This window comes from Yamadazyma tenuis, chromosome 1 (genome assembly GCF_029203305.1).
Source record: "Yamadazyma tenuis chromosome 1, complete sequence".
Taxonomy (NCBI): Eukaryota; Fungi; Ascomycota; class Pichiomycetes; order Serinales; family Debaryomycetaceae; genus Yamadazyma; species Yamadazyma tenuis.
Genome location: NC_089461.1, coordinates 278,222 through 296,401, shown reverse-complemented (window position 1 = coordinate 296,401; position 18,180 = coordinate 278,222). Strand labels below are relative to the sequence as shown.

Below are 18,180 nucleotides of genomic sequence, written 5' to 3'. Positions count from 1 at the left end.
TTTTGCTAGGAGGTGTAAAGAATTGAGTCTTGTGGGAAGATCACCGATAACAACAGCGGCCACGGTAATTTATATGTCCAATGAGATATTTGGGCTTGGGCCGACTTAAAACCTTTGACCTTTGCTATTAAAACCGGGATTAATGAAGAAACGAAATACTACGTCAGAACAAAGGGATGATTAAGAAACCCTGCTTGGACTTTCCTTCTGGTAGTTAAGGTAGTACAGGAAGGTAAAGTGAGGTTTGAAAGATATGGTTGCAATTTATATAGGGCATTAGCTTATTGCCAAGGACATTTAGAATTGGGAGTTTGGTATATTTTCGACACATATTTATTATAAAACCCTATCTGCAAATGACTTGTACTCTATAACTGACAGACGTATCTCAAGGGCTATGGTACTCTTTCTCTATGTGCTTGTGGTTCCGTTTCTGTTTGCGGCATCTTCAGCAACATCACAAGTCGCACTCATCAGCCAAATTCGAATCGCCAATTGTTCAGACATGAATGCAGACAAGTACAAACACCACGAAAAACAACTCGCCAGCCTCGCCCATAGGATACGTCACAAGTACAAGGTGAGTATTGGGGAATTGACATTTTTGGCATCTTTTCTCGTCAACTTTGTGGTGGGTAAGTTGATCCACTTCACCTCACAAAAGGAAGAGGTGTACAACTACTACAACGATAAAAACAACGTTTTCAACCAGCTTTTTGTCAAACGTGGCTGGTTTTGGACTACAGTGGTGATGGCCGCTTTCTATGGCAGTGTCTTCTACGGCAAACATCCCCAGCTTGGTACCAACCGGTTTCCCGTGGCAAAAAACGCCATCATCAGTTATACAATTGCCACCGCATGGTGGATTTTGTTCACCCAGTGGTGTTTTGGTGTGCCCATCATGGACAAGATCTTCCTATGGACGGGCGGGAGATGTGTCAGTGTGGCTGAAGATCGGTTAGCTCATCATCTGGAGTTTTTCAATAAAGTCGAGGATTTGTATGAGTCGACGGTGGTAGGGTCCAAGGTGTGTCGCCAACTTCGTGGTAACTGGGAGGGTGGACATGATCCCTCGGGACATGTGTTTTTGTTGATCCATTCGTCTCTTTATATGTTTTTTGAAACGGTTCCGTTTTGGCGCAACTGGACTCATGTGAGAACCACCTTGGGAAAATTGAAGCAGGACTTGAGTGTCAGCGACAACAGGACCATTACTGTTGGTCGATTTTTCCTCCACAACCCCTGGATTCCCGTGGGCATGTTGATTTTGTTGTGGTGGTTTATGCTCTTGATGACGAATGTGTATTTTCATTCAATTTTGGAAAAGCTTGTGGGGTTGCTCTTTGGGTACGCCATCAGCTTGGTATACCTTTTACCGCGCCGGCGAGCGACAACAGGTGGCAATTAACGTGGAAATGTACTCAAGATGTGATTAAGGTCTCTAACAAAGAGATGTGTACTCTCCAACAAAGAGATGTATACTCATATCTCCAAAAGGAGATGTACTCATGATATGCTCAAGGCCTCTAACAAAGAGATGTGTACCCTGTCACAAAAAGAACATTTCGTTGCACATTGTCTCAGGCTTCTATATTTCTTGTGTAAAAACCAGGTTTCGGAAGTACGAGAATACGAAACTGAACAAACAAACTCATGTACAGATGCCGCATCCACAATTAAATATCCGCTTCGAGTATAATGTAGACGTGGCTCCCCGTTAAAACCAACTCATCGCTACTATTGAAACAGGCACTTAGAGCCTATTGTTCTCTACTCCTGCCGGGCCCAAACCAAAACGCGATACGCGGCCCGCAGGCCCTACGCGTTAAAACGCGTCGGGATGCTCCTGTGTTTTCATTTTTGAGGCGGTTTCAAAACACAATTACAAGGAGAACTAGGCACGAAGGGGGAATTGTTTACCCTAAATACGTGAACACGGGATGAGGACCTGCGACGTGATTTAAAGATAGAATTCACCTAAAATCTTTTTTAAATATCAAAACTCATCCAGGTAGCCTCTTGTCCAAAAAATATTCCTACCCTAAACTAATGTTAGACAAATCCTTCACCAGGATGTTACTTTTGTACTTACTACTCATAACATTGGTGTGGGCTTCGGTGGATGTTGGGTTCCCGTTCGATGAGCAGTTGCCCAATGTCGCCAGAATAAACGAAGCTTATGACTTCACCATCGCCAATATCACATATGAAGCCAGCGACGGAAGTTCTGTTAGTTACGAAGCCAACGGCTTACCCTCCTGGCTTCTGTTCGATTCAGGCTCACGGACCTTCACCGGAACCCCAAGCGAAAGCGACGTGGGCACCTTTGACATCGAGTTGGTAGGAACCTCTGGTACCGACTCGTTGTCTCAGACATATTCCATGATAGTTTCCAATAGTTCTGGGATTGAGTTGAGCTCTGCCAACGTGATGTTTGTGCAAATCAGCGAGTACGGCCAGACCAACGGGGTTGACGGGTTGGTGGTGCAAGAGGGAGACAAAATCAATATCCAGTTTGATAAAGATGTGTTCAAGGTCAAGGAGACCAGTGATAGACCCATAATTGGGTATTACGGACGGTCTTCTGATCGGTCGTCGTTGCCCAACTGGATCTCCTTCAACTCGGACAACTTGTCGTTTTCCGGCACCGTTCCCCATGTCACATCCCTGAATGCTCCCTCTTTTGAGTATGGCTTCAGCTTCATTGGATCCGACTATTATGGCTACGCAGGGGCTGAAGGGATCTTCAAGATCGTGGTTGGAGGCCACCAGTTGAGCACTAACATCAACGAAACCATCAAGGTGAATGGAACCTATGGGGCTGAATTTGATCTCACGGTTCCGGTGTTCACCAATGTGTTTTTGGATGCAAATATCATTGCCCAGGAAAACATTAGCAGTGTGACTCCCCAGAACTTGCCAGATTACATAACCTTCAACCAGGGTAACTACACGTTAACGGGAAACTACCCAGAGGACTCGACCTTTGATAACTTTACTATTGTTATCACTGACGTCTATTCCAATGAGGTGGAATTGCCATACTCGTTTGACTCAATTGGCTCGGTGTTCACCGTCAAGAACTTGCCCTCTGTGAATGCTACTAGGGGAAAATGGTTCTCTTACGAGTTGTTGGACTCGTACTTCACTGATGTTAATGCCACAGATGTGAGTCCCTCTTATAATGCGGACTGGTTGCAATATCATTCAAGAAACAAGACCTTCAACGGGATGACTCCTCACCACTTGGACACCTTGTCGGTCAAGATCGATGCCTCTTCGGACTTCGACACCGAGTCGAAGCTGTTCAGTGTCAAAGGTGTTGATGCTGTGCGCAAACACTCATCCTCATCATCCTCATCATCCTCCTCATCCTCGAGCACTTCATCGTCCAGCTCCTCTACCAGCACCGCTAGTGCTTCCTCCGGTGCTGTTAAATCAAAAGGTCACAAAGACAACAGTGACTTGAGAAAGAAGTTAGCCATTGGTTTGGGTGTTGGTGTGCCATCATTATTGATTCTTGTGGCGGCCATAATACTCTTGTGCTGCTGTGTCAAGAGAAGAAGAAAGACTGACGAGGAAGAAAAATCTGGCGATACTACTTTGGAAGAAGACGAGATCAATGGTCCAGGGTTTGGACAGATAGACAAGAGCCCCAAGGTTCTTGCTACGACAAATGTCAAGAAACTTGAAAAGGACGATATAGAAAGTACTTCATCTTCGATCACACACGTCGACATTGACAGCGGTGGATCCCAATACTATGATGCCAATGATGAAGACGAGGACAGGCCTACCAAATCCTGGAGAGCCAACGATCAAAGTGATGTTGCCAAAGGTGTGGGAGCAGGCTTAACTAAGCTGGGTAATGTGAGACAGTCCGATGCCTCATTAAGCACTGTCAATACAGACAAGTTGTTTTCAGTTCGACTTGTGGACGATCAACTGATCCTCAGAGCAAGTCAACAATCGTCATTCGGCTCCGGCCAATTCATCAGTAACAATTCGTTAAACGCATTATTAAATCGAGAAGATTCAGGCAATTTTCAGAGATTAGATAGTGACGGAAACATCGTCGACAAAACAGACGCTTCTCCTAGAAGGCATATATCCAGATCACCATCTTCCAATTTGGGAGTATTAGTGGAAAACTCTCTTGAAAACTCTAGAGAGTATCCATCCGACTACTTGAGCACCTCTTCCAACTTCGGTATGAGGACCGAACACAGCAAGAATAGTTTACACAATGATTACAATGCCACACAGACCCCCGAAGGGGACTACAACTGGATCGATTCCAACCACGAAAGTTACAAGTTCTTGAATAACGGTAAGTCCTTGGACATGGAATTATCCCAAAACTCACTCGCATCGAATCTTTCAGACAATCCCCGAATTTCCAGCACTTCGATTGGAAAAAAGGCCAAGTTGGTCGACTTCACCAGAAGAAGCAGTCTTAGGGAAAGTGCCCAAAGCTTGACTCACACATACGAAGGAGAAATTGCTCAGATACATAGCAACGATAGTGAGTGAAATTGGTAATTATTAACGAACCTTGATGATAAAAGTTCTGTACTATTAGGATAATAACTTAATATATTAATTGTAAAAAGCACCTACAACTCTTCCTTGACAGATGGCAAGATCTCCACGTAGTGAGCGGTATCACCAGCTCTTCTTCTGCCTTCTATATACTCCATCATTTCCGAGTAGGTCCGAGGAATGACAGAACTATAACCAGGAACGTTTTGACCTCCACCGTTCTTGGCCACAAAGAACGAATAAATAAACGACCCAGACTCTTTGGACTCGGAACTATCGAGACTCTTGATCTTAGTATCGACCTTAACTTGAATTAAGGTACCAGGCTCTGACAAAAATGCTTCTGGGTTGGTAGTCAACTTGTTTTTGGCAGGTAGCTTGAAGTTGAACGGCGAGTCAGCATCGATGTCGACGTTACCTTCATGGATGTGCTCGGTGTAGACTATGGTGGCCTTCATGGTCAAAATGGACCCAACAGGCACTGGGGCTTTGAAAGTGGTGGAGTCCAATGACACGAATCTGGGACCTCCAGAAGAGAACTCAGCCGAGGCACAGTACGCCAATTCAAACGATTGCCTCAAAAGGTACCCTCCGAAAATCATGTATGAGTGTCTGTTTCTATATTGGGGTTGCATGAAAAGAGTGGAAGTCATTTCCGAGTTCTTCATCAACGTGATGTTCTTAGGCTTGTCACGTTTTTTTTCAAAGTCCTTAGATGCCTTCCACATTTCATGGACTAATTCGTTCTCTTCGGCTGTGGGCTCGATAACTTTGGCGTTTTTGGCAGACAATTTCTTCAAGTTGTTCCGAGACTCTGCTCTTCTATAATCAAGCCACTGAGACTCTGTCACCGGCAACAACCGGTTGATGGCGAAAGACTTATGGGTGAGAGGGTTTCTGGCCACAAAAGTGAAATTGGCACTCAAAAAAATGTTGTCCTGAGGTAACGAATCTATGGTGATTTCGGAAGGAGTACCATTCTCAAATGCATAGCCTCTAACGGTGATTTCCATGGACGAACGGCCTGTCCACGTGACAGATCCTGCCAATATGAAATTGAAGTTGTAGATTTCGTCTACTTTCTTCACCATATAGATTCTGTCCACAGAAGCGGTCACATTCACGGGCTCGGCTGGAGAACAGTGTCTATAGGCGATTCTTCCGGCCAACGCGTCCAAGTCCTGAAACAACTGTCCCGCCCGTAACCGACCTTGGGCGTTGACATACGCGTCACACAACCACTTGTCGTCTTTGAACGGAAGTGTCAAATACAGAAATGAGTCTTCTCTAGTCTTTTCTCCCACTTCGGTGGTTTTGACCGATTTGTACGAATAGCTGTCCAACACTTTCCCTTCCTTTAACTGGGCCTCTCTCTCTCTGAGGGCTTCGATCCAGGTGGCCTTGTTGGGCATTTTCTGGAGGTCTCCTAAATCCGCCAAAACCGTTGCAGCAGCATCGGCGGCTTCTGTTGGGTCATTAGATCCAGCGGCATCAGGGCGATGTAAATTGGACTTCAACCTGATCATCTGGTATGTGGATGCTCTATGTGCCAAGCGGGCGACACCACGAGACGTTGGTCCATGTGTCCTTAAAATGGTGGTAGAAATCATTGTGATAAGAGTGAGATAGCGGAGTTGGAGTTTATAAATGGTGATGGCGCGCGCCCGGGGCCACTCGGAGGGCGCGGAGGGGAGTGAACTGTTGGGAAATGAAACACAACATTTGGCTGCGATATGTGATTGGGAGTGGACTGGTGGTGCGGTGCGATGTTACGGCGGTGTGGTGATGTTAGTGGCCATCCGGTGATGTTAGTGGTGGTACAGGGATGGTACAGTTGTTGTTAGTAATGCCAATATAAATATTCCCGTTATTTTGGTGCGAATTTGCAGCCATCACAATAGTTGTCGGAGTAAGTAAGGAAAGCAGAATCTGTAGATGGAAGGGAAATCAGAAATGGAGGGGGGAATATCGGACAAATGAAATGGCAAAGTGTACGTGTCATCTGGCCTATGTGTCTAGTGCCAGCACTCAAAGCAGTAAAACACAACGTTGAACAAGAAATGTATAATCTACAAAGCGTTGTCTGCACGCCCTTGCCAGAAACTTTCAACGTTCATGGTCTCACACACTTCCCTTGGCCAAAACAGGAAGCGGAAGATGTGCATCAGGCAGGTGCTGCTTGCACAAAGATTATCCCAGTGAGCGACCACCACGACAGATCATCGACCCGGAGGCGCGCACTCTCCGCGCCGTCTGCCAAAGGACCCACCGCACCGTCCCGGGAAATTAAACTCCGGTCGTGTCCCTCCACCGGTCTTCACCCTTCCGCTTTCTCAAAACTTGTCAAGTCTCACCCGAAAAATATTGGATTTATCTACTCATAACATGGTTTCTAAAATTGCCCAGACCGCCCACTTGGCGGCTCAAGCCTCGAAGGTGTTGTCTCCTGTTGCATCCAGATCCACCAACCCTTCGGCTGCTCTTAAGCTCGCGGGGGCCGCTCAATCCCTCAGAATGATGGGTCAAGTCCGCCCTGCTTCTTCCGAAGCCGGTCCTAAAACTATGACTGTCAGAGACGCATTGAACTCCGGTTTGGCTGAAGAGTTGGACAGAGACGACGACGTGTTCATAATGGGTGAAGAAGTCGCCCAATACAATGGTGCTTATAAAGTTACTAGAGGATTATTGGACAGATTTGGTGAAAGAAGAATCATCGATACCCCCATCACCGAAATGGGATTCACCGGGTTGGCGGTTGGTGCTTCATTGGCGGGATTGAAGCCAATTTGTGAGTTTATGACCTTTAACTTTGCCATGCAAGCCATTGATCATATCATCAACTCGGCTGCCAAAACCTTATATATGAGTGGTGGTAAGCAACCTTGTAACATTACCTTCAGGGGTCCCAATGGGGCTGCTGCTGGGGTGGCTGCCCAACACTCCCAGGACTATGCTGCCTGGTATGGGTCGATTCCTGGGTTGAAGGTTGTTTCTCCATACTCTGCTGAGGATTACAGAGGGTTGATCAAGGCTGCTATTAGAGATCCTAACCCAGTGGTGTTTTTGGAAAATGAAGTTGCCTACGGGGAATCATTTGAAGTGTCTGAAGAAGCCTTGTCTCCTGATTTTGTGTTGCCATTCGGTAAGGCTAAGATTGAAAGAGAAGGTTCTGACATCACTTTGGTGGCCCACTCTAGAAACGTCAAGTTCTGTGTTGAGGCTGCTGAGCAATTGCACAAGGAGTACGGCGTGAATGCTGAGGTGATTAACTTGAGATCAATCAAGCCTTTGGATGTTCCAACCTTGGTGGAATCGGTTAAGAAGACCAACCACTTGGTTACTGTTGAAGCTGGATATCCAGCTTTCGGAGTGGGATCTGAAATCGTGGCTCAAATCATGGAGTCCGAAGCTTTTGACTACTTGGACGCTCCAGTTGAAAGAGTTACTGGATGTGAAGTGCCAACCCCATATGCTAAGGAGTTGGAAGACTTTGCTTTCCCAGATACTCCAACGGTTTTCAGAGCCGCTAGAAAGGTGTTGAGCTTGTAAGGTATATAGATGTCATAATAAAGTGCACAGTATTTTGTTAGCTTCGGTATTTGTAGCTTTTGTATTTGTAGCTTTTGTGTTTGTAGCTTTTGTGTTTGTAGCCTCAGCATTTGTAGCTTCAGCAGCAGATTCAGTATTTCATCCTGATCTTTTCATTTGCGCGCATCCTTCACCATGGCGGACGACACCACCATTCACAGACGAACATTCGCCATCGATCCGCAGTTCGAAGAAGGCGACGGGTTGCTACCCATCTCCCAACAGGATGAGAAGCTTTTTCAACCCAAGAAAACATCCTCTTCCAAGTCCAATTCGTTACCTAAAATTGACAGACCTGCTTTCGCCATATTGGTATTATTATATTTATTACAAGGTGTACCAGTAGGCCTTGCATTCGGGTCAATCCCGTTCATCCTCAAGACAAAGTTGACATATTCACAGGTTGGAATCTTTTCTTTGGCCGCCTATCCATATTCCATGAAATTGTTGTGGTCGCCCATAGTCGATGCCATGTACTTTCCCAAGATCGGAAGAAGAAGATCGTGGATTATCCCGATCCAAACCATATCGGGGCTCACGTTGATATACTTGGGGTCCCAAATCAACCAGTTGATTGAGAATCCACTTGATAACTTGCCTAAAATCACTCTGTTTTTCTTTATCTTGGTGTTTTTCTGTGCCACCCAAGACATTGCAGTGGATGGATGGGCATTGACGTGCTTATCTCCCGAAGGGTTGAGCTTTGCATCCACAGCACAAACTATCGGTATCAATGCCGGGTATTTTTCGTCCTTCACTATCTTTTTGGCTCTAAGCTCACCAGATTTTGCCAATAAGTACCTCAGGTCAGAACCTCTTGATGAGGGTTTGTTCACCATGGGATCGTACTTGCGGTTCTGGGGGTGTATGTACTTGCTTGGAACCGTGGTGGTGTGTTTTGTTCCCGAAGATCCTCCTCATTTGGCTCAGCAGAACCAGGCTAAATTGGCCAATGAGAGAATCAAGTTAGATGGCTTTGTGAACAAGTCCAATAGCAAGATCTTGGGAGTACTAAAGTCTTCCAGCAATGTGTACGATTCAATGTACCAGGTATTGAAGTTGCCAAATGTACAGACGTTTGTGGTGATATTGTTAATTTCGAAGCTTGGGTTTCAGGTCAACGAAGCAGCCACAAACTTGAAGTTACTTGAGAAAGGTCTTTCGAAAGAGGATTTATCCATTACGGTGCTAGTGGACTTTCCGTTCGAGATGGTCTTTGGTTACTATTCAGGTAGATGGTCCACTGGTAAGAAACCGTTGAAACCCTGGTTGTTGGGGTTTGCCGGAAGACTTTTTGCAGCTTTTTTGGCCCAGTTGGTGGTGTACAATTTCCCTAGTGATGGGAAGGTTTCCACTTCCTATTTCTTGGTGATAATTGTCCAGCACTTACTCGGGTCGTTTATGTCAACCATTCAGTTTGTTTCATTGTGTGCATTCCACACCAAAATAGCTGATCCTGCCATTGGGGGAACATATATGACTACTTTAAACACCCTTTCCAACTATGGTGGGACTTGGCCCCGGTTGATCATATTCTACTTGATTGATAAGTTGACGGTGTCTTCTTGTTCTTTGGGCTACCGAATCGTGTCGGAGACCATCAAACAAAAGTGTTTAGGAGATGGAGGAGAGGTGCAAATTATTAGGGACGGCTACTACTATACGAATTTTCTTTGTATCTCTTTGGGAATTGTCATTTGGCTTTGGGTTAGGAGAAAGGTGGAGCATTTACAGGCATTGCCCAATAGTGCATGGAGAGTCAGTAGAGAGAAGTAGCAACATTAGTAATATTCGCACTGAGCTTAGTAAACATAGAGAAGTACCCGAGCAAACCTAAATATAAAGTTTCTCTAATTGTGTCTTGGCGAATTGTGGATTTGTAATGGCTGCAAATAAGCTCACTTAAAATATGTGGTTGTGGAGCCTATGTCCTTTTGTATGTGTCGCAAAATTCTTACCAATACTGTGGCTGACAAATGCGATATAAAAGCTTCGATATGGAGACTCGCGATATAAAAGCTCAGCAATTTATCCTAGTGCTTGAAACACTATTGAATCCAATTGAATCCTATTTCCTCAATTGAACAACTCAAGAACAAGAAAAATCATGTCAGCTCTCCCAGAAACCCAAAAAGTTGTCCTCATCAACGAACATAGTGAAAACTACGATGTCTTAAAGTACCAAGACTTCCCAACTCCCAAGATCGAATCATCTAAAGATGTCATCATCAAAAACCACTACGCTGGAGTCAACTTCATCGAAGGATATTTCAGAAAAGGTGTCTACCCAGTCCCTGGATTCCCCTATGTATTGGGAAGAGAAGCATCTGGTGAAGTTGTTGCTGTGGGATCTGCTGTCAAGGATTACAAAGTGGGTGACAAGGTTGTATATTTACAGTCTGCCACCTTCGCTGAGTACACCAAAATCCCCGAAGATCACCCTCAGATTGCCAAGATCCCAGCTGATACCTCTGCTAAGGACTTTGAGCTTTATGGTTCGTTTTCTGTCCAGGCTTTGACTGCCTACAGTTTCATTGAGAAAGGACCATATAGACCACAAAAAGGTGATTACGTGTTGGTGTGGGCTGCTGCCGGTGGGGTGGGACAGATTTTCACCCAGATTCTCAGCAAAATCGGGGTCAACGTAATTGCGTTGGCATCGACAGATGACAAATTGAAGTTCACCAAGACTTTGGGTGCAAAATATACCATCAACTACAAGACGGAAGATGTTATCAACAAGGTGTTGGAGTTCACCGATGGCAAGGGAGCTCAGGCTGCGTACGATGGAATTGGTAAGGCGACTTGGAACACTTCCCTTGGTTCTTTGGGTGTAGGTGGAGTCTTGGTGAGTTACGGAAATGCTAGTGGATTGGTTCCTCCTATTGACCTCGGCACCTTGAGCGCCAAAAACCATGTGGTTGCCAGACCTGTGGTGTTTGGGTATCTTCAAGACAAGAAGACGTTTAACTATTTCTTTGACAAGGTTGTCAGTGACCATAAATCTGGAAAAGTCACTTACAAGCAACCGGTTGTGCATGACTTGAAAGACTACCCCAAAGTGGCCAAAGAATTGGAGTCTGGAACCACTTCGTGGAAGTTTGTGTTGAAGATCTAGAGAATAGATACTTACGTAGTCGACTTTAGATATGCTGTTTGCTAGAAATTCTATGGACCTTTCTTCTATCCCTTGTAACTGCCGGCATTGTTTAGACTGAACAGCAGGTTCTCAATCGGAACATGGAACCCGTCATTCAAGAAGTCTGACGGCAGAAACGGCGTCTTGTCATTGGCCATCTTCTTGCTCACCGACGAATAACTGTTGATGATGGAAGGAATGAGATGAGTTTGAAGAACCGGAGAATGAATCGACGAAGAATTGGATCTCATGGACTTAGAAAATGAGTTGATGATGGATGATGGCCTCGAAGAAAGGTTATTGGCATTGGAAGATGCCAGCCCCACTATGTAGTGGTGTGGGGCAAGTGATTCAATGACTTTTTGATAATGCGGTTCTTCGTGTTCTTCGTCTTCGTACACAAAATTATTCACGTACCAGTCGGGCTTCTGGAATCCTCCAGCAACACTTGGCTGGCTCCGGTGGTGTTTGGGGGCTCTTCTGTTGGTGTTGTTGGCTTTGTAGTACCAGCATTGGCAAAGAATCATGCAATCAAATAGAACCGTTCCTCCGCTTCCCATTAAAAATGGAAGCTGGTCCCAAAAAGTCGGCATCACCTCCTTGTCGTGGTTTCTGTACAAGAGGAAAAGGTCGGTGGTGAGTGACGCGGTGTAGAAGGAATTACCGGCCATGGCAAATATAAATAAGTACGGGGAGATTCCCGACGTCGATTTGTTCTTGAAGTTGGTTCTTATTTGGGGAAGCCGAGCAGATAAGTAGAAGGCCGTGCAAGTCCACGCCAGTATCTTTCCAATGGCGTCGGAAGAAAGCCATAAACCCGAGCTGACTGCCACAAACTGAGATATGGGAGCAGCATTTGCCCGTTTAGCAAGTAATCCCGTTGAAAGGATATTTAAAATGCTGGAACGGCGTGGTTTTCTCGCGGTGCTTCCAAGCAAATTGGATACCTCATGGGGGGACCTTTGGTGCAGCGGATGGCGAAGCATGTTGGGACTCTGTAAAAGGTTATGGGGTGTTTTATGATACGGGAAGATGCGGGTATAGTAGTAGAATTGGAAACACAAAACCACATCGATGAAGCAGTAGTAGGTGGCAATAAGAGTCTGGAATGGCAAGGCCCGTGTCAAGAGGCATCCGACAAGATTGGTGATATCACCTGCTACCCAACTGGATAGGAATAGAACATTGACCCCGGCCACCGATTGATTTAGATGGTTTTCAATGATCTGGGGGAGCTGGGCAAAGAGCCAGATGGTGAAGGAAAGATAGCCACATACCGAGCTGACGGTGGTCAATAGGGCATCGTCCATATCGATTATGGATTTGGCTGATTTATCGATAACAGATTTTTTATGCATCGAAGAAAATTCCGCGTGAACTAATTGTTGATACGGACAGAGATCATGTGTCCAGGGGGACCCTAGGCAGTATATTTCTTCACATGACTTATATTACACAAGACTTATATTACATTATTTCTCTTCTCCATTATACCCTATATATCTGTCTCAACAAGCAGCCAACGGGTGCTAAATGCAAATTGCAAAGCCACTCAGCAAGCGAAAATGACCATTTCAGCCGGTATAACCAAATATAAAATACTTCTTACTGCTCCTTCTCGTCATAGTACCTTCCCAACCTTGAAATCGAAGGCTGTTTGTTGGACTACCCCTACTGAAGTCGTTATTTCAACTGAGTGTTCAAGGTAGCGCATCTGAAGTTGCCTCAGCTGGTACTGGATTTGCTGTTGTACCTAAGAGTGTGTCCACTTATTGAGTTAAGGTTCGAAAACTCCATATGCATTATTGACTGTATTTTCTGCTCTTTTATGGGTCTCCTTTGAATCAATCCAATAGAATTTGAATATTGTAGCGTACATGATGAACTTTCGTTCGATTTCCAGAGCTCGAACGTATAATGGTAAACCTTTTCGGGCGTATTTTAAGACTGATGCCATAAGATCGGCCAACAAGCAAAACTAACGGTTCTGGGCAATTCCGTATTTAGAATATCTGCTCAGCAACAACCTCGCAAACTGCATTCAACTTAAATTCACCCGAACAGTCGAATATTTAGCGCTGTGGTAGATGACACGGCGACTTATTTTGTCTGTGTTTGTAATATGGTGACTTACTGTTTTGTCCGTGTTCGTAATAAGGAGTGTTGCCTGTTTCTTGGCTCTTGTATGCACTAAAAACTGATTTTTGATTACGCATTTTGTTTAAACTTCGACATACATCAATCTGAGATTTTCCAGTAGAGTCACTGTTCATAACCAGAGGCTTTCTTGACTTTGCTGAAGGCTTTTTTAGAACATAATTGCTTTAAACTAGGATATTGCCATCTTCCAATGGAATAACATCTCTTTTTTTACCCCTCTTATATGACCTTATCAAGCCAGCGATGACCTCCCAATAATGTGCAGGCTAGCCAGTAATTACATTGTTCACCAAAACTTGAACTTTGACAGACGTTGTACTACCCCTATATGCTATACAATGCTCCTGTATATGATGGTTATATTTTGCTCGTCTGTTTGACTGACATCAACCTCCCGACAGCTGGACTAACAATACTCAGTTATCAATTTATCCTATTGTTTAAACTCACATTTTCAGCGTGCAGAAATCTATAACCGCATGGGGTATTGTGGTCAAGATGAAATGAAAATGCCTTTCGACTCTTTGTTCAATAAAGGACTATCTCAAAACAGACCATTGATTGTCACCCCCTGTCGCTGGTTGCATTTACGCTTTTGTTAAAAAATAAATGCACTTTGATAGGAGATGTACATGGATTTTCAGCAAGTAACTTACCAATGTGCCAAACTAAGACACTATGTATTATGGTTATGAAACAATGAGACGTTTTTCCAATGATAGATGTCCGTGCCCATTTACCCGTATTTGACTGATGATTTGGTAGTATAATAGGTCGGAAGTTGAACCTGCACCGATTGGGAAGTGTTGTAGGCTTTTGTGACTGACTTCGATACTCCCTTTTGCAGCAAAATCACCCTCCTATTCTCCCCAAACAAATTAGTGCCTTTGTTAAAGCTGGTATTAAACATTTTGCTTCATGAAACAAACCAATGAACTGAATAGGCAAACGTACGTTTTATGCCGATTTCTGATGGTTCAGCGACTAAACCGTAACGGCGCAGTCGACATTCCTCACAATGTGATGCAAGTAACTCCTTCCAGTGTCATGTACAGCTCTCATCTTGACTCGAAGGAAAAACTAATTGCTCCTTTTGGTAATATTTGTTAAAGCCCTCAATTACTTTGCATATTACATTTATATATACTTTTCAACAAAACAAGCGGATGCGTTTTTCGTATGCGAGGAATTCCATTTACAGACAAGCCCTACTGCACTAGAAATCCTATGTTCGTATACTTTCTTTGATCGCCCTCTTCATTCCTGATTCCTAGATAACGTTGCCGAAATAGGTCTTCTCGCAAAACTCTTGACCTGTACACCAATTAAAAGTATATTACAGTTTTTAGAGAAGGAAAATATTTACACTACATGCATATGTATTCAATGGGGATTCCATTCTGATATATCCTCACCCCCTTTTTTATCACTCACTCTCCTCAATGGGAAACCCAGAAATGCACAGGGGGTTTTGTGTCCAGTATGCCTGAAAAGACTCGAAAGCTTATCTAAAGACGTCAAGCTAGAACCTATGCTTCACTCAAACCGAATCCCTTGGAGTCTGCCCTAAATGGGTCTGTTAGAACCCTTTATTGTACATTAGATAATATTACCATCTAGTACCTGGATATATGCCGGTTTTAAAGTTAATTATTTATACCTGTCAACATCCAGGTGTTTGAAATCAAACAAGAATGAAAATCCACTACTTAATTGCATTATTCGGACTTCTTCAAACTATTCATGCCGCCTCTGTCGGAGGTTGTAGCCCATCTGCAGTTACTAAAGGTTTGACTGCTGAATATGTCAAGATATCATACCAGGAATATGGTACTGGATCAAGTAGTAAGGATCACGCTGGGCTTGTGGCCATTGATAAAGCCCTGCCATCGCTCACCTGGAAAGGAGTGACAAAACAGAATTTTCACGTTGGAAAAAAATACAACGATCAAAAAGTTCACAAAGCTAGCCTTTATGGAAAGAGTGTTAATGTCAACTACTTCGGATTGAAACTTTTTGGATACTTTTATGCTACCACCTCGGGATACTATACATTTGGATTGGATTATGCTGATGATGCTGTTTCGTTCTCAATTGGAAAAGGAGTAGCCATGAATTGCTGTGGACTGCAACCTTTGAAAGGAAATTTGCAAATTTATACCTACTGGGATAACGGAGTCAAAAAAGTTTCTAAGAAAGTGTATCTTCAAAAAGGAGAATATTACCCTGTCAAGATGATTTTCTATAATTCAAACTGGGTAGGCCAAATGACCATGCATGTCACTTATCCTGATGGTAAAAAACATACAACTGATATTGATTGGTACAGCTCAACCAATAATGCCAAATCCTGTCCTTATTCCACAACAACCACCGTTATATGGACAGGAACTGATACTGAGACTATCACAAAAACAGCCGCTAATGGGGATGTGCATGTCACCGTCGAAGTACCAGAAACGACCACCACCACTACTGAACCATGGACTGGCACTGGTACCTACGAGACTACAATAACCCCTTCTAATCCAAGTCACCCGGTTACGGTTATCAAGAAGACTCCAGAGTCCACTACAACCACTACTACTCCCGGAACAGTCGAAACGACCTTTACTATAACTCCTTCCAACCCAAGTGACCCAGTGAAGGTCATTGTTGAAACAACCCCACAAGAAAGTACATCATCAAGTTCAAGTACATCATCAAGTTCAAGTACATCATCAAGTTCAAGTACATCATCAAGTTCAAGTACACCATTAAGCTCAAGTACACCACCTACTACCATTACTTCATCATTACTGTCTTTCCACTGGTCAAATTCAAGTACTTCATTATCATCTTCAAGTACTCTATTATCATCTTCAAGTACTCCATTATCATCTTCAAGTGCTCCTTCATCCACAGTACCATCTTCCAGTGTTATTTCGTCTTCTAGCTCAGCAGCGTCTTCCAGTGTTATTTCGTCTTCTAGTTCAGCAGCGTCTTCCAGTGTTATTTCTTCATTTAGTCTGGTACCATCCTCCAGTGTTGTTTCTTCTTCTAGTCTAGCATCATCTTCCAGTGTTGCATCTCCATCTAGTTCAGTACCATTCTCTAGTATTTCATCTCCACCTAGTCCAATACCATCTTCCAGTGTTTCATCTACACCACCGCCTTCGGAAAGTGTTGTCACTATTACCACTCCTTGGACTGGATCTGTTACTTCAACTTATACCACAACTGGAACTGACGGTAAGCCAACTGCTGTTGTTGAGACTCCAGTAGCACACATCACTATTCCATGGACAGGAAAGTTCACTTCAACTTTCACTACCACAGGATCTGACGGCAAACCAACTGTCGTTGTCGATACCCCGGTACCTATCATCACTACTCCATGGTCCGGATCTGTAATTTCTACTTATACAACAACAGGTTCTGATGGTAAGCCAACTGTGGTTGTCGAAACTCCAGTAGCACACATAACTACTCCATGGACCGGAACATTCACTTCAACTTACACTACAACAGGTTCTGATGGTAAGCCGACCGTGGTTGTTGAGACTCCTGAACCTACCATCACTACTCCATGGACTGGCTCATTCACTTCAACTTACACTACCACCGGACCAGATGGTAAGCCAACCGTGGTTGTTGAAACTCCTCAACCTGTTGTCACTGAAAAAGATGTCACTACCATCATCTTGCCATGTACTTGTAAGGAGCCTTCAACTACAACAACAACTGGTGATAATGGTAAGAAAACAGTTGTCTGCAACATCCCTCACTCATTAGTCTCTACTGTCGTGGTCACCGAGCCATGCACTAATGCCGCAGGAGATGCTACCGTCACAACTTACACAACTTTCACTGTCGCTGCTGCTGTCACTGCTAACCCTACTGAATCCGTTGCTCCAACTGGTGCTAAAGGTAGTGGTTCTGAAGCTGCTTCAGCAGCTAATGGCTCTGACACTTCACCACAAGAAGTCTCCACTTACGAGGCTATGGGTACAAAGAACACATACACATTCTTGGCTGTATTATCCGCACTTTTATGGATATCCTTTTGAATCAATCCAATGGAACCTGGATATTATTTATACATGAGAAACGTGAGTATTTATGAATGTTTGGATATTGTATTTCTCTTCGTCTAGTTTTTTCGTTACCAGATCCTGGTACTATGTTAATAAATGTTTTGTGATTTGAGTAATGAGTATAATCACACATTGTAATAAAACATTGTAATGACATCATGCCGACTTTAGATTTTCACTAACTACCTCTCATTTTTTTGCATCCCAAATTACCACCTAAATGTAAGAGAATTCAAAATACCCACTTATCCAGTTGTCTGTCTATAAAGTATGATGACACAATTGGTTTTGGTTACGAGACTGTGTGACGCTATGCAACACTAACAAGTGCTAAACAACGAAGAGAAAATACTTGATCGAGTGCGGTGGTTCGATTATCACCGCATCGAATTTACACGCACACGAATCGGAAAAACACCAAGGAAAAAGACATAACCACCATCATATGACCAGTGACTACCTCTAGCCTTGAAACGGGTTTCTTCACGTGACTTATATTACATCATTACTCATCTCTATAATACCCTATTTATCTGTCTCAACAAGCACACCAACGTGTGCTAAATTCAAAATGCAAAACCTCTCAACAAGAGAAAATGACTATTTCACAGCCGATAAAACCAAACACAAAATATTTCTTACTGCTCCTTATATGAGGAATCCGACCCTTCCACG

At 43.9% G+C, this 18,180-nt stretch overlaps 7 protein-coding genes across 7 annotated transcripts; 5 read left to right on the top strand and 2 right to left on the bottom strand. All coding sequences in view use genetic code 12, as the record gives it.

Moving 5' to 3' along the window:
* Positions 1-505: 505 nt before the first annotated feature.
* Positions 506-4,533, top strand: AXL2 (polarity establishment/cellular polarization; the record flags this gene model as incomplete). The annotated part of the gene is made up of 2 exons (XM_006687585.2): positions 506-1,397; positions 2,012-4,533. The coding sequence occupies 2 exons, from the start codon at positions 506-508 to the stop codon at positions 4,531-4,533; spliced, it is 3,414 nt and encodes a 1,137-aa protein (XP_006687648.2).
* Positions 4,534-4,616: 83 nt separating this feature from the next.
* PSN45_000145 (uncharacterized protein) lies at positions 4,617-6,068 on the bottom strand (the record flags this gene model as incomplete). Its single annotated transcript, XM_006688642.1, has 1 exon — positions 4,617-6,068. One exon carries the CDS (start codon positions 6,066-6,068, stop codon positions 4,617-4,619), a length of 1,452 nt encoding a protein of 483 aa, XP_006688705.1.
* Positions 6,069-6,927: 859 nt separating this feature from the next.
* PDB1 (pyruvate dehydrogenase E1, beta subunit) lies at positions 6,928-8,091 on the top strand (the record flags this gene model as incomplete). Its single annotated transcript, XM_006687584.2, has 1 exon — positions 6,928-8,091. The coding sequence occupies one exon, from the start codon at positions 6,928-6,930 to the stop codon at positions 8,089-8,091; it is 1,164 nt and encodes a 387-aa protein (XP_006687647.1).
* A 174-nt stretch (positions 8,092-8,265) lies between these two features.
* Positions 8,266-9,906, top strand: PSN45_000143 (uncharacterized protein; the record flags this gene model as incomplete). The annotated part of the gene is made up of 1 exon (XM_006687582.2): positions 8,266-9,906. The coding sequence occupies one exon, from the start codon at positions 8,266-8,268 to the stop codon at positions 9,904-9,906; it is 1,641 nt and encodes a 546-aa protein (XP_006687645.1).
* Positions 9,907-10,237: 331 nt separating this feature from the next.
* Positions 10,238-11,248, top strand: ZTA1_1 (NADPH:quinone reductase; the record flags this gene model as incomplete). The annotated part of the gene is made up of 1 exon (XM_006688640.1): positions 10,238-11,248. The coding sequence occupies one exon, from the start codon at positions 10,238-10,240 to the stop codon at positions 11,246-11,248; it is 1,011 nt and encodes a 336-aa protein (XP_006688703.1).
* Positions 11,249-11,313: 65 nt separating this feature from the next.
* On the bottom strand, positions 11,314-12,627 carry PSN45_000141 (uncharacterized protein; the record flags this gene model as incomplete). The annotated part of the gene is made up of 1 exon (XM_006687581.2): positions 11,314-12,627. The coding sequence occupies one exon, from the start codon at positions 12,625-12,627 to the stop codon at positions 11,314-11,316; it is 1,314 nt and encodes a 437-aa protein (XP_006687644.2).
* A 2,496-nt stretch (positions 12,628-15,123) lies between these two features.
* Positions 15,124-17,478, top strand: PSN45_000140 (uncharacterized protein; the record flags this gene model as incomplete). The annotated part of the gene is given in 8 exon segments (XM_066157404.1): positions 15,124-16,077; positions 16,107-16,195; positions 16,296-16,315; positions 16,334-16,435; positions 16,844-16,852; positions 16,940-16,948; positions 17,042-17,125; positions 17,204-17,478. The coding sequence occupies 8 exon segments, from the start codon at positions 15,124-15,126 to the stop codon at positions 17,476-17,478; spliced, it is 1,542 nt and encodes a 513-aa protein (XP_066013501.1).
* Between the last annotated feature and the right edge of the window lie 702 nt (positions 17,479-18,180).